General features: G+C 45.7%; 1 protein-coding gene across 1 annotated transcript in view; it reads left to right on the forward strand.

The window, feature by feature from the left end:
* The first annotated feature begins 1,503 nt into the window (after positions 1-1,503).
* GBX1 (gastrulation brain homeobox 1) overlaps positions 1,504-12,670 on the forward strand; it is a 20,575-nt gene continuing 9,408 nt past the window's right edge. Inside the window, 3 exon segments of the mRNA XM_006100999.3 lie at positions 1,504-1,530; positions 1,532-2,036; positions 8,286-8,288. Coding sequence (XP_006101061.1) covers positions 1,504-1,530; positions 1,532-2,036; positions 8,286-8,288 — 535 coding nt within the window.

Genomic DNA, 12,670 nt, shown 5'->3' on the forward strand with positions numbered 1-12,670 from the left:
TGCCCGAGGCCTCCTTACAAAGGAAAAATTACCCATATTTTTTTCTTCATAAGCCCATTTTTTTTGTGGGGATTCGAAAGGAAGGGGGAGAATAAAAAAAAGCTCCCCCCTTTTCAGTATGTAGAAATGGGGGGAGGTTGACCGGAATTCTTCCGCAAATTAGCGGATAATTAGCGTTGTTGACCCTTAGGGCTCATCAGCACGCTGGGGCCCAGCCCCCAGAATTCACCCAGGCCAGTTCGATAGTGTCAGGCCCAGGAAAGAATAGGGCTCATCAGCAGCGCTGGAGCTGGGGAGCCAATCAGGGAAATTAATAGTAAGAGAGGGAGGGGGGGGGGGGCGACAGAAAGACAGGAGATACAGATATAGGCGAAAAATGAGGGGGAAAATAGAATAAGGTGCACTGGGGTAGGGAGTGAGAAATAGTAATGATCAAATAGGAGCAGGGATAGACAAGGGCAGGAAAGAAGATTGGGAGGAAAGAAAAGAATGGAAAGGATGGGAGAAAGACGGAGGAAGAGGAAAGGTGAGAGGGATGCTAAGCACTTGGCATAGTGTGGGCCCTTCCGGAAACGACCAGGAGGCCAGAGTGCGGGACTAAGGGGGTCCACCACGGAGGAGGAGGAGGAGGAGGAAATGAGGGTTCCAAGGAAGGAAGAGCCAATGCCAAGAGAGACCAGGGAGAGAGTGTGGGTGGGGCTGGGAGGACACGACCAACTGAGAAGGAAAAGGGCGGATGTGAGTGGCCCTGAGCCTCGGTGCCCCGCAGCGGAGTGCGCCCCCTGCCGGCCCGGCCCGCCGCCCAAGGGGGCACCGAGGTGCTGTCTCGTCTGCCCCTCTGGGCTTGCTTTTGGCGCTGCCAGGTCTTTCGCCCCAGGGGCTGGGGACACGGGGAGACTGGCTTGGGTCGGACAGAGGGCAGCAGCCTGAGCCGGGGTTGGCTGGGGGCAGGGGGCACTTTGGTCTGAGCCTGTCCCTCACGGTGCGCCCTCCTTGCCTGCCGCCCGGCGCCCAGTCCACACCCGGCCGATTGGGCTAGGTCGGGGCGGGCTGGGTGGAAGGAGGGGCACTGGTCCAACAGCTGCAGCCGTCTTCTCGTTGGCCGCAAACTTTCACAAAGCGGTGTGTCCGGACTCATCAATCTCCATTAATAATAGTTGGTTGGGCCGCGGGGGGCGGGCGGGTCGGGCCGCTGGGAACAGGCTCTGCTGAGGGAGCGGGCGGGCTCCGCAGCGGGCGGAGGGAGGAAGTGAAGCGTAATTTGAAGAAGATGGATGAGTCCGGAGGGCGACACCCCCAGCCCGCCCGCTCGCCCGCCCCCTCCCTCCTTATGAGAGAGAGGGAACGCGGCACGGGAGCCACACTGCGCTGAGCCCGAGCCTCGCGCCACCTCGGCCCGGGAGCCAGGAGCCAGCTCTGCGTGTCCGCTCGGGCGCCCGAGCCGCGGGGCGCACGGCGGTGCTCCAGAGGGGACTCCCCGGGGCGGCCACAGCTCCCAGCGCCATGCAGAGAGCTGGAGGCGGAAGCGCCCCCCGGGGGCAGCGGCGGGGGCAGTGGTGGGGGCCCGGGCACTGCCTTCTCCATTGACTCCCTGATCGGGCCACCGCCGCCACGCTCTGGCCACTTGCTCTACACCGGCTACCCCATGTTCATGCCCTACCGGCCCCTCGTGCTGCCGCAGGCGCTGGCCCCTACGCCGCTCCCCACCGGCCTCCCACCCCTCGCCCCGCTAGCCTCCTTTGCCGGCCGCCTTACCAACACCTTCTGCGCTGGGCTGGGGCAGGCTGTGCCCTCGATGGTGGCGCTGACCACCGCGCTGCCCAGCTTTGCAGAGCCGCCGGACGCCTTCTACGGGCCCCCAGATCTCGCTGCTGCTGCTGCTGCTGCCGCCGCCGCCCGAAACAACCCTGAGCCCGGCGGCCGACGCCCAGAGGGTGGACTGGAAGCTGAAGAACTGCTGCCGGCCCGGGAGAAAGTGGCAGAGCCCCCACCGCCCCTGCCTCCGCACTTCTCAGAGACTTTCCCAAGTCTGCCGGGTAAGTGCTGGGGCTGACCAGGGAGCCGGGCGGGAGGCTCCTTACCGGAAATCCCAACAGCAGGCTACTCAGACTGGGCACTTGCCTGGAGCCCTGGAATCCCAGACCCCCCAAATGGCAGGTTCTGGGAACCACCTCCGGTTCCCTTCATACAGAGCACTTCTAAATCCCAGACTCGCAGCCCTGCTCTGTCTCCAAAGTGCCCGAAGCCTCGCCAAAGACTTCCAAATTAGTGTCTTTCCTTTCTGCATTCTAGTCCTCAAGCCTTGGCTCTGCTGCATCTTCTTTTCCGAATCCCTTCATTTTCCTCAGATGCTGGGAATAGAGAAGCTGCAAGTGTGGGATTCCTGAGGACAGCAGCAAGACCCCAGGGTGAGGGTACATTGGGGCAGCTGTCAGTTAAGAGGGGGGCACTTCTGGCTTCTGAGAAGGTTGTATTGACCCCAAATGGGCTCTGTGGATGCAGGGGCAAAAGGAGGGTCTTAAAGTGGTGGTGACCATGTTGATGACCCATCTTCATCCTTCTGAATTGGCATATTTAGAGCTAAGCCGTAATAACAGTAGTGGCCCTAAGGAAACCTTAGCTAGCAGGGGGCTTAGCACCTGCTGGACCAGGGCTCACTGGGATGCCAAGAGAGAGGCTGGGCTGGGCTGGGTTGGGTGCAGCCCAAAAGCCTGGAGTCAAGAATTCAGCTAAGATTCTGGAACTAGGAGATTCAGCTCAGCTAATGCAGGAACACTGGGTCCTCCATGGGAAGAAGATGCCCTCTAAATAGAGACAGGGTGTATTAAACTGAACCCTGTTTAGAATAGATCTATTTAGAGAGCTCCTGACTTCCTATTTATTGATCCTTCACCCTTAGTAGCCGAAAAAGCTCCTCCCCATCCAGAGACAGATCTGGGTGTGCTGACATCCAAAGCTTATACAGTTTGGTGGGCCCTGTTTAAGAAAAATAAGGGCCAAATGCAAGTGCAAGATTCCTGAATCTTAAACTTCTGTAGCATCAGGATGGATCTGCCTTTGCTTAACCGTTCATCTCAACCAGCTTAGTAGTGACCCATGGAGGCATGGGGGCTGATTCTAGTGAAGACCAAGAGGAGATGCAATAATTTTTTGTCCTTTGCCAGGAGAAGGCAATTCCTGATAATAGGTTTCTGGGCCCTTTCTTGAAATGGACCTTTGGAGGCAATAGGAGCAGAAGAAGAACCAGACACACCTAGGGAAGAGATAAGCTGTGGGGGAGGAGAAAGGAAGACACCTCAGTGCAGGAGAACTGAAGGGGAATATGCCCAAATCATGGGAAAACAAGCAGCTTGTCCTACTCTCTCAGGTTTCCCTCAGTTCTGATATTGAACCATTTGTAAAATGGGTGCTCTTTTCTGACACAGATAGAATATTGGCTGTAAAACCAGACACTGAGAGAGAGAGAAAGGAATAAGCAGAGGAAAAGAACAGAAGAGAAATATTGAGGAAGGAAGAATAAGAGAAAGTAACAACAAATGAGCTTTACACCCAGATTATCCAAAGAGAATATTAGAAAGGAGAGAGCTGTCTATTGGAAGAGAGATGTACAAGGGATTTTTAGCAGGGCTAGATGAAAAAGGAGCACTATCTGGATCAGAAGTGTGTGGATCAGAAAGAGTTCTGTCTTGAGAGGACTGGATGAGAGCTAAATAAATATACAGGTAGGAAACGGGAAAGTTTCAACACTAGGAGTAATTTTTAAAAAGGTTTTTCAGTACTAGAAGTAATGGGAAACTAGAATTTATATAAAGAGAATGATGAAGGAAAGATCATCATCTGAGGAAAATGTTGGAAGCAAAAAAAGAAACTTACTCTTAGAGTAAAGATAAGAAATTTCTTTGCTAAGAATGATGTGAGGGGCCTGGCTGGTTTTGCTCAGTGGATAGAGCATGGGCCCACGGACTGAAGGGTCCAGGGTTCAATCCCAGTTGGGGCTCATGCAGGAGGCAACCAATTGATGTGTCTCTCACATCGATGTTTCTCTCTCTCTCTCTCTCTCTCTCTCTCTTCCTCCTCCACCCTTCAACTCTCTCTCAAAATCAATAGGAAAATATCCTCAGGTGAGGATTAAAAAAAAAATGAGGGGAGGAGTCCTTACAGAGGAAAAATTTTGAGAAGTGCTGGAGTGAAGGTAATCATTCATATTGGGAAGAGATACACAGAAAGGGTCTACAGGGGGGTTTCTGGGGCACAGCAGTAAGGAGAGATTTCAGAAGAAGCATTCCAAGAAGATAATGAGTACGAGATCTTATCTGTGACTGCTACTTCTTACCACTTCCAGTACAAACTTTCCCAACTCTCCTCACCATGCCATTCATACCCATCTGCCCAGTCTTGAGTCCCCCTAAAATAGTTGGGACAAGAAAAGGCAACTCCAGAAAATGTTGGACATAAAATCAGTTTGAGGAGTGATGATGACACATGGCCCATTGCAAAAGTGGTGGGAAAATAAATGCACCATTTTGAGAATTGTATTTGAGTATTTTGTGTGAAATAAGAGAGTTCTCTGCTTAAATAATGGGATTGAAACCTCAAAATTAGAAGAATTTGGAGAAAGAATTCTATCTTTAAAATGACAGAGGAGGAGTTTCTGTCCTAGTATGAATAGGAGATATTGGTCTGAAATTATTAATTTACATTAGTGTAGTGTTTTACAATTACTAGCCCCTTTAAATGAAATTATAGTGAAGATAGGCCAATTTAGTGAATGATGAGTGAACTTCCTTTTTTTGGGACATTTTTTTTAAAAATTGCTGAGAGTTGAAACAGATACCACCCTACAAGAATTGATGAGGAATAAACTTTATTATGATTTGATTGCATGGGTAGAAGCTATATTGTAGGCACAAAGAAATACTGTGTACAGAAATAATGAAGTAGAAAAGGTATTGATAACGGCAGATTGAAAATAATTCTAAGTTTGAAGTATGGGAAGCAGTGAATGTAATTGGAGAAGGTGTGATACAAGAAGAGAGAATTTTTAATTAGTAGGGAAGATTTAAAAGTATGAATCAATAGAAAAGTCCAGAGTAGTGCTGTCTAGCAAGCCATTTATGTAATTAAAAAATTTTATTAGCCATGTTAGAAAGGATAAAAAAATAGGTGACATTAACTTTAATATTTTATTTAACCCAATATATTCAAAATATTATTTCAGCATTAATCAGTGTTCAACGAGATGTTTTATATTCCCTTTTCATATTAAGTCTTAGAAATCCAGTGTGTATTTTACACTTCCAGTGCATCTCAATTCAGACTAGCCATGTTTCTAGTGGTCAGTCTCCTCATGTGACCAGTGGTGACCATATTCAACATAACAGATCTAGAGAATCGTAAGAACAGTCATATGAACATGATGGGGGAAAAGGAGCTTTGAATTTCAGTGAATAGTGAAGTCCTCCATGTTAGGAACAATGGAGCAAAGAGAGCGGTAAGCTCTAAATGGCAGAAAAAAGGAGAATTCTGCCTTGAATGGCATGGGCAGAGATGATCTTGTGTGTGAAGGTGTGTGTGAGCTAAAGCTGAGAGAAATCTAAGCTAACTTGAAGATGTGGTACAAATACACATCCCAGAGATTACAAGTGAGGAGGATGCTATGTGCTGGGGGAATGAAGAAAAAGAGCTGTCTGGAGAAATGCAGAAGAAAACTTTAAATTGGGGGTGTCTAGAGCAATGCTTCCTTCAGGGAAAAAAAGAATTAGATTATCTGAAACAAATATTTAAGAAGTGAGGGATGGTAGATAACCTACATATAATTTTTGTATAGATGGTAAAAATATAGTAAGAGTTTGATAGCAAAGATTAGTTGAGTATGGTAAGGAAAAGGAAACATTTGTAGTTGAGATGATATAGAGAAGAGAATGTGATGGGACAAACCTGAGAGAAGGCAATGTAGTGAACATTATGTTTTAAAATTAAACAGAAAAAGATTTGCTAATTTCTGAATAGAGATTGTCAATAATAATGGAAATCATGCCAGAAGACCAGGAAACTTCTAGGAGCATGATACTGTAGTGAGTGCTGATTGCTGTAAGCCAAGCACCTGATTGTAGCTAGACTATGTTACATGACCATCAGTTAATTTCCTTTTTAAAACTATATATTTTTAATTGATTTCAGAGAGGAAGGGAGAGGGAGAGAGAGAGAAACATCAATGATGAGAGAGAATCATTGATCAGCTCCTCCTTCACGCCCCACACTGGGGATCGAGCCCACAACCCAGGCATGTACGGTAATCGAACTGTGACCTCCTGGTTCATAGGTCAATGCTCAACCACTGTGCCACACCAGCCAGGCCAGATTCAAAGTCTTATAATTTCTCCAGGCTTCAGTTTCCTCATCGATAGCATAAAAGTTTTGGTTCATACCCTGGCCGGTGTGGCTAAGTGGTTTGAGCATCAGCCTGAGCACCGAAGAGTCACAGGTTCAAGTCCTGGTCAAGGGCACATACCTGGGTTGCAGGTTCGATTCCCAGCCCCGGCCTGGACAAGTGCAGGAGGCACCCAATCAATGTTTCTCTCTCTCTCTCTCTCTCTCTCTCTCTCTCTCTCTCTCTCCCACTTCTCTCTCTCTCTTTCTCTCCCACTTCTCTCTCTCTCTCTCTCCCCCTTTCTCCCTTCCATTCTCTCTAAAAATCAATGGAAAATATATCCTCAGGTGAGGATTAACCCCCCCAAAAAAAAGTTTTGGTTCAGGTGATTTTTAAAAAAATATTTTTATTGATTTCAGAGAGGAAGGGAGAGGGAGAGAAAGAGAGAAACATCAATGAGAGAGAATCATTGATTGGCTGCCTCCTGCACACCCCTTACTGGGGATTGAGCCTGAAACCCGGCCATGTGCCCTTGACAGGAATTGAACTTGGGACCCTTCAGTCTGCAGGCCAATGCTCTATCCACTGAGCCAAACCAGCTAGGGCTCAGATGATTTTTAATATTCCTTTCAATTCCATAGAATAAAAGCTTCTCTTTAAAGCCTCCATGTTTACAGTATGGTTCTTAATATGGACTTCATGCACCTCTTGTGAGGGGATCTGTTAATTATGGATGGGGGGGAAAGTTACATTGTTATTTTTATTAACTTGTAACTAAATTTGGTCCTTCCTTTAATTATAAATGTAGGCCAGAAACCATAGTAGTTTCAACAATACCTGAGATTTTTTTTTTAAATATATTTTATTGATTTTTTACAGAGAGGAATGGAGAGAGATAGAGAGTCAGAAACATCGATGAGAGAGAAACATTGATCAGCTGCCTCCCGCACATCCCCTACTGGGGATATGCCTGTAACCAAGGTACATGCCCTTGACTGGAATCGAACCTGGGACCTTTCGGTCCGCAGACCGACGCTCTATCCACTGAGCCAAACCGGTTTCGGCAATACCTGAGATTTTTGTCACCAGTAGAAATCATAGATATTTTTCATAGAAATTTACAGTCTTTGGAGGCATCTTTTTGTTTAATAAATTAATAAAGAAATATGATTAGTCAGGCCGGTGTTGCTCAGTGGTTGAGCATCGACTTATGAACCAGGATGTCATGGTTCCATTCCTGGTCAGAGTACATGTCCGGGTTGCGGTCTCAGTACCAAGTAGGGGCCTGCAGGAGGCAGGCAATCAATGATTTCTCTCTCATCTATCTTAAACACCTAAAAGCATTATTCTGAGGAGTTTATAGGCTTTATCAGACTGCCAAGGAATTCATGGCACAAAAAAGGTTAAGAATCCCTAGCTGAGAGAGAGATCTCAAAAATGACAAGAGGAAAATTTTATTAGGGTTGGAATGGGATACTGGGATACCTTATACATGGTAAAGGTAAACCTTGGGAGGGATGGAAGACAGGAGAGATCTCTGCAGTGGTATATGTAAATAGGGATATATCCTATATAATAAATGCCTAATATGCTAAGTGTCTGGTCTTCCAGTCGTCCATTCAACCAATCAAAGCGTAATATGCTAATAATATGCTAAGGCCACTCAACTGCTCGCTATGATGTGCACTGACCACCAGGGGGCAGATGCTCTGACTGGTAGGTTAGCTTGCTGCTGGGGTCCAACTGATCTGGACTGAGCAAGTCGGGCTGGACATGCCCTGGAGCCCTCCCGCAGCCCCTCCCCAGCTGGCCAACCTCCTACGTCCCTTCCCGGCCCTGATTGTGCACTGGTGGGGTCCCTCGGCCTGGCCTGTGCCCTCTCGCAATCCAGGACCCCTCAGGGGATGTTGGAGAGCCGGTTTCAGCCTGATCCCACAGGCCAGGCTGAGGGAACCCACTGGTGCACAAATTCATGCACTGGGCCTCTAGTATATTATAAATGACTAGAGGCCCAGTGCATGAAATTCATGCACTAGTAGGGTCCCTAGCAGCTGCCAGCTGGGGCCTCCCTTCCCCCAGCCAGCCCACCCCCTGTATGAACTCCTGGAAGAACTCTGGTTGAGGGACAATTTGCACACTATGCTTTTATTATATAGAATTAGGAGGATAATTCTTAGAGTCATGGGCAAGAATAGTCTATACAGGGAATAATGGGAAAGAGGCAGTAATTGGATATGTTTTTATTGAATTTTTAGAGAGAGAAAGAGCGAGAGAAACATTGATGTGAGAGAGAAACATTGATATGTTGCCTCTCGTGTACGCCTGACCAGGGATTGAACCCACAACCTAGGTGTGTGTCCTGACTGGGAAGCTAACCTGAAACCTTTTGGTATATGGGATGACGCTCCAACTGAGCCACCCAACCAGGACAAATATTTAATTGGAAATAAGGATGAATATAGTATGAGCAGTGCTTTGCATCGAGAGTGATGTTAGGAAGCTAGGGAAGTATTTTGCCTTGGAAGTAACGGGGAAAGGATCTTTGTGGTGAAACTGATTGGGAATTAAGAAATAGAAATGTGAGAAGTAATGGAGTAGATGTACAAAAAAGAGAGACACTTAAATAGAGATGATGAGAGTTTGGTGGAAGAGAACTTTTAGCTAGGGGAATGGGGAGATGCCCCATGTTGAGGCCGGAAAGAAGACCCATATCCGAACCAATTGAAAGGACAGAGCTCTGTATGCAGGTGGTGGTACCACAGCTGCAGTGGTCGCGATGGGTACGAAAGAGATCTGGATTAAGAGTGGCAAAGAAGTTGGGATGTTTTATTGGAAATATGGTCAACCTGGGAGAAAGTTATCAGCTTAGAGTAATGTGGGAAAAATATTGATGTACTAATTAGGAGAAAGAATGAGAGACAAGAGATGCTTGAATTTAGTGTGATAGAAGAATGACCTGCACAGGCTGAAATAAACTGTAGTAAGAAGTGACAAGATTGTACTACAAGTAATTTCCTTCCTCTCATGGAAGAGAAAGGAATAATCTCCAAGTGATGAAATGAAAAATCTGTATCAGAATCAGGAAGACTGCAGGGCAGAGACCAGGGTTCTGAGGAAAAAGCACTTTGTGAAACATGAGTACAGGAGAAACAGGACAATACTTTGGAACTAGGGATAATAGTAGATGGACTTCTTGACTGATTCCTGGGAAATGGTATTATAATAGAACAGAGAAGATGGAACTGTGTTGGGAGCAATGGGAAGAGAAGTGATGCAGAGGTGTACTGGAGGGAGAGAGGAGAAGAAAATTATCTTGAGAGTGAAGGTCAGAAGCACTGAGTGCTGGGCTGGATGATAACTATTCTATAAGTTATAGCTAGATATTAGAAGTATGTAAGAACGTGTTCTTGGCCAAAACACACCACTCTGTGTCTTAGCTCCCTCATCAGTAAAATTAGGGTTTAAATTAGGTGATCTGTAAGCTCTACAATTCTGTTTTATCTATAAGGATATCTTAATGAGTTGTTGCCTTAAAAAAAAAAAAGGTCATCCTGAGCAAAAAAATTGGGTGAAATTCTATACTTCTCAATGCTGAGTTGTCGTGGTAGCTGATGAGGAAGAGCAGGCTGGGATATGTATGTCTTGAGGTAAAATCAGGACTGGGCTTTAGGATAGAAAAGGCATTGTCATCTGGGGTTGGGAAGGTGTTAACTGAGCTGTGGCTGTGTACAGCCTTCAGATTAAATGAGATGGAGAAACATGTGATAAAGGTGGGAGTTGATCTTATCCAGGCCAAAAAGATTGGGGATCAATTGTGACTGACTTTATCTGGTGGGCAAAAGAGCAGTGCCCACCAGGGAGTGAGAAAAAAAAAAGTTACGTTGTGGAATCAGTTCCTGGCTTTCTATATTATGTTTCCAATTGGTACAATATTTATCATAGGGTGACATTAGGAATCAGTCTCTTCACTCAGTGTTGAAGAGATGTGGTGTGGTGCAGAGGAAGGAGTACCGGAGTACCTTTGGATACAGATCTTGGTACCACCCTTTCTTTGTGACCTAAAGCAAAAAACTAACCTCTGCAGTCTCAGTTTCCTCACCAGTAAAATTAGTGCAATAATACTTACCTCATAGAATTAAGGACTAAACAAGGAGATATTTGTCCAGCATCCTAACATAATAAGTGTGCAAAAAATTATCAGTATTGTCCTTGTTCTGGAAATGGATGGGGCGCTTTCCTGGGAATTAAGTTGGGAAAGACATCTTCTCTAGGAATTGTTTAGGATAGATGATACTCTCTGTACTGATAGGGACAAATATTTCTGGGAGTGATGATAGAAGTAGCACTGTATTCTGAGAACTATTCATATGGGGAATGCCAGGAGAGAACATTGTATGAATCTAATAGAAGTAGATTTTGTCTCTTGCCTTTCCTTCCTTCTTTTTTTTAAATTTAAATTTTTATTGAATTTATAAAAATGGTGACATTGATTAATAAAATTATATAGGTTCCAGGTGTACAATTTTATAATACACTAGAGGCCCGGTGCATGAAATTCGTGCATTGGAGCTGTCCCTCAGCCCTGCCTGTGCCCTCTCGCAGTCTGGAAGCCCTTGGGGGATGTCCGACTGATGGCTTAGGCCCGCTCCCATGGGACATCCTTAGCACTGCTGTGGAGGTGGGAGAGGTTCCCCCCATCGCCACTGCGCTCACCAGCCGTGAGCCCGGCTTCTGACTGAGCAGTGCTCCACCTGTGGGAGTGCACTGACCACCAGGGGGCAGCTCCTGCATTGAGCGTGTGCCCCCTTGCATATTAGCCTTTTATTATATAAGATCATTCTGTATATTGTATTGTGTTGTGTTTTACCACCCTAAGTCATGTATCTTTCCATCAAAATTTATCCCCCCTTTACCCTCTTCTGCCTTCCCCCACCCCCTTTCCTTCTGGTAATCACTATACTGTTGTCTGTATCTATAAGGTTTTTTTTTTTTGCTTAACCCTTCATCTTTTTTACTCAGACTCTCAACACCCCTCCCTTCTGATGGCTGTCAGTCTGTTCTCTGTATCTAATGTCTGTTTCTATTTTATTTGTTAGTTTACTTGTTCATTAGATTTCACATGTAAGTGAAATCATATGGTATTTGTCTTTCTCTAATTGGCTTATTTCGCTTAGCATAATGCTCTCCAGGTCCATCCATGCTGTCTCAAAGCATAAGAGATCCTTTTTACAGCTGCATAGTATTCCATGGTGTAAATACACCACAGCTTTTTTTATCCATTCATCAACTGATGGGTACTTGGGCTGCTTCCAAATCTTAGCTATTGTAAATAGTGCTGCTATGAACATAGGGATGCATATATTCTTTCGAATTAGTGTTTTGCGTTTCTTCAGATATATTCCCCAAAGTGGAATTTCTGGGTCTTTTTCTCCCTCCTTTTGGTTTCCGTGTCTCACATTTTGGCATCTCCTCTAGATCCCAAGGCTGCTGAAAGCCCTTCTGCTGTGTCCCCCTGGCACCTATTCTTCCTTTCTCTCCATTAAAAACAAAAACAAACAAATAAAAACATCTCCTTTTTTTCTTCATCCAAATTTCTTTTCTCTCATATGTCTGATTTCAACTGGATGTTAGGAGCAAAGCCAATGAATTAAAATTAATTCATACTCAAATGGATTAATGAGATTTTTTTTTTAAATATATTTTATTGATTTTTTACAGAGAGGAAGGGAGAGGAATAGAGAGTTAGAAACATCGATGAGAGAGAAACATCGATCAGCTGCCTCCTGCACACCCTGCACTGGGGATGTGCCCGCAACCAAGGTACATGCCCTTGACCGGAATCGAACCCGGGACCCTTCAGTCTGCAGGCCGACGCTCTATCCACTGAGCCAAACCGGTGCTGGCGATTAATGAGATTTTTAAAAATCCAAATGAATTTCAAACTGGTGGAATTTTAGGGGGTGGTATTATAAATGATTTCAGGTAATGTGGGAAAATGTTTATTATTAGAATTTTTAATCCTCACCCAAGGACATTTTTCTATTGCTTTGGTGAGAGATGGGGAGAGAGAAAAACATTGATGTGAGAGAGACACATCAATTGGTGACTCCCGAACTTCCCCCCTGACCAGACAGGGGGCCGAACCTGCAGTCCAGGTACATGCCCTTGACCGGAAATTGAACCCTCAACCCTTCAGTTTGAGGGCGGCACTGAGTGTAACTAACCACTGAGCACACCGGCCAGGTGAAAAATTATTTTTGATGGGAAGTTATGGAGTGAGGTGGAGATGCTACTTTCCCT

Source organism: Myotis lucifugus, unplaced genomic scaffold, assembly GCF_000147115.1.
Source record: "Myotis lucifugus unplaced genomic scaffold, Myoluc2.0 scaffold_336, whole genome shotgun sequence".
Lineage (NCBI taxonomy): Eukaryota > Metazoa > Chordata > Mammalia > Chiroptera > Vespertilionidae > Myotis > Myotis lucifugus.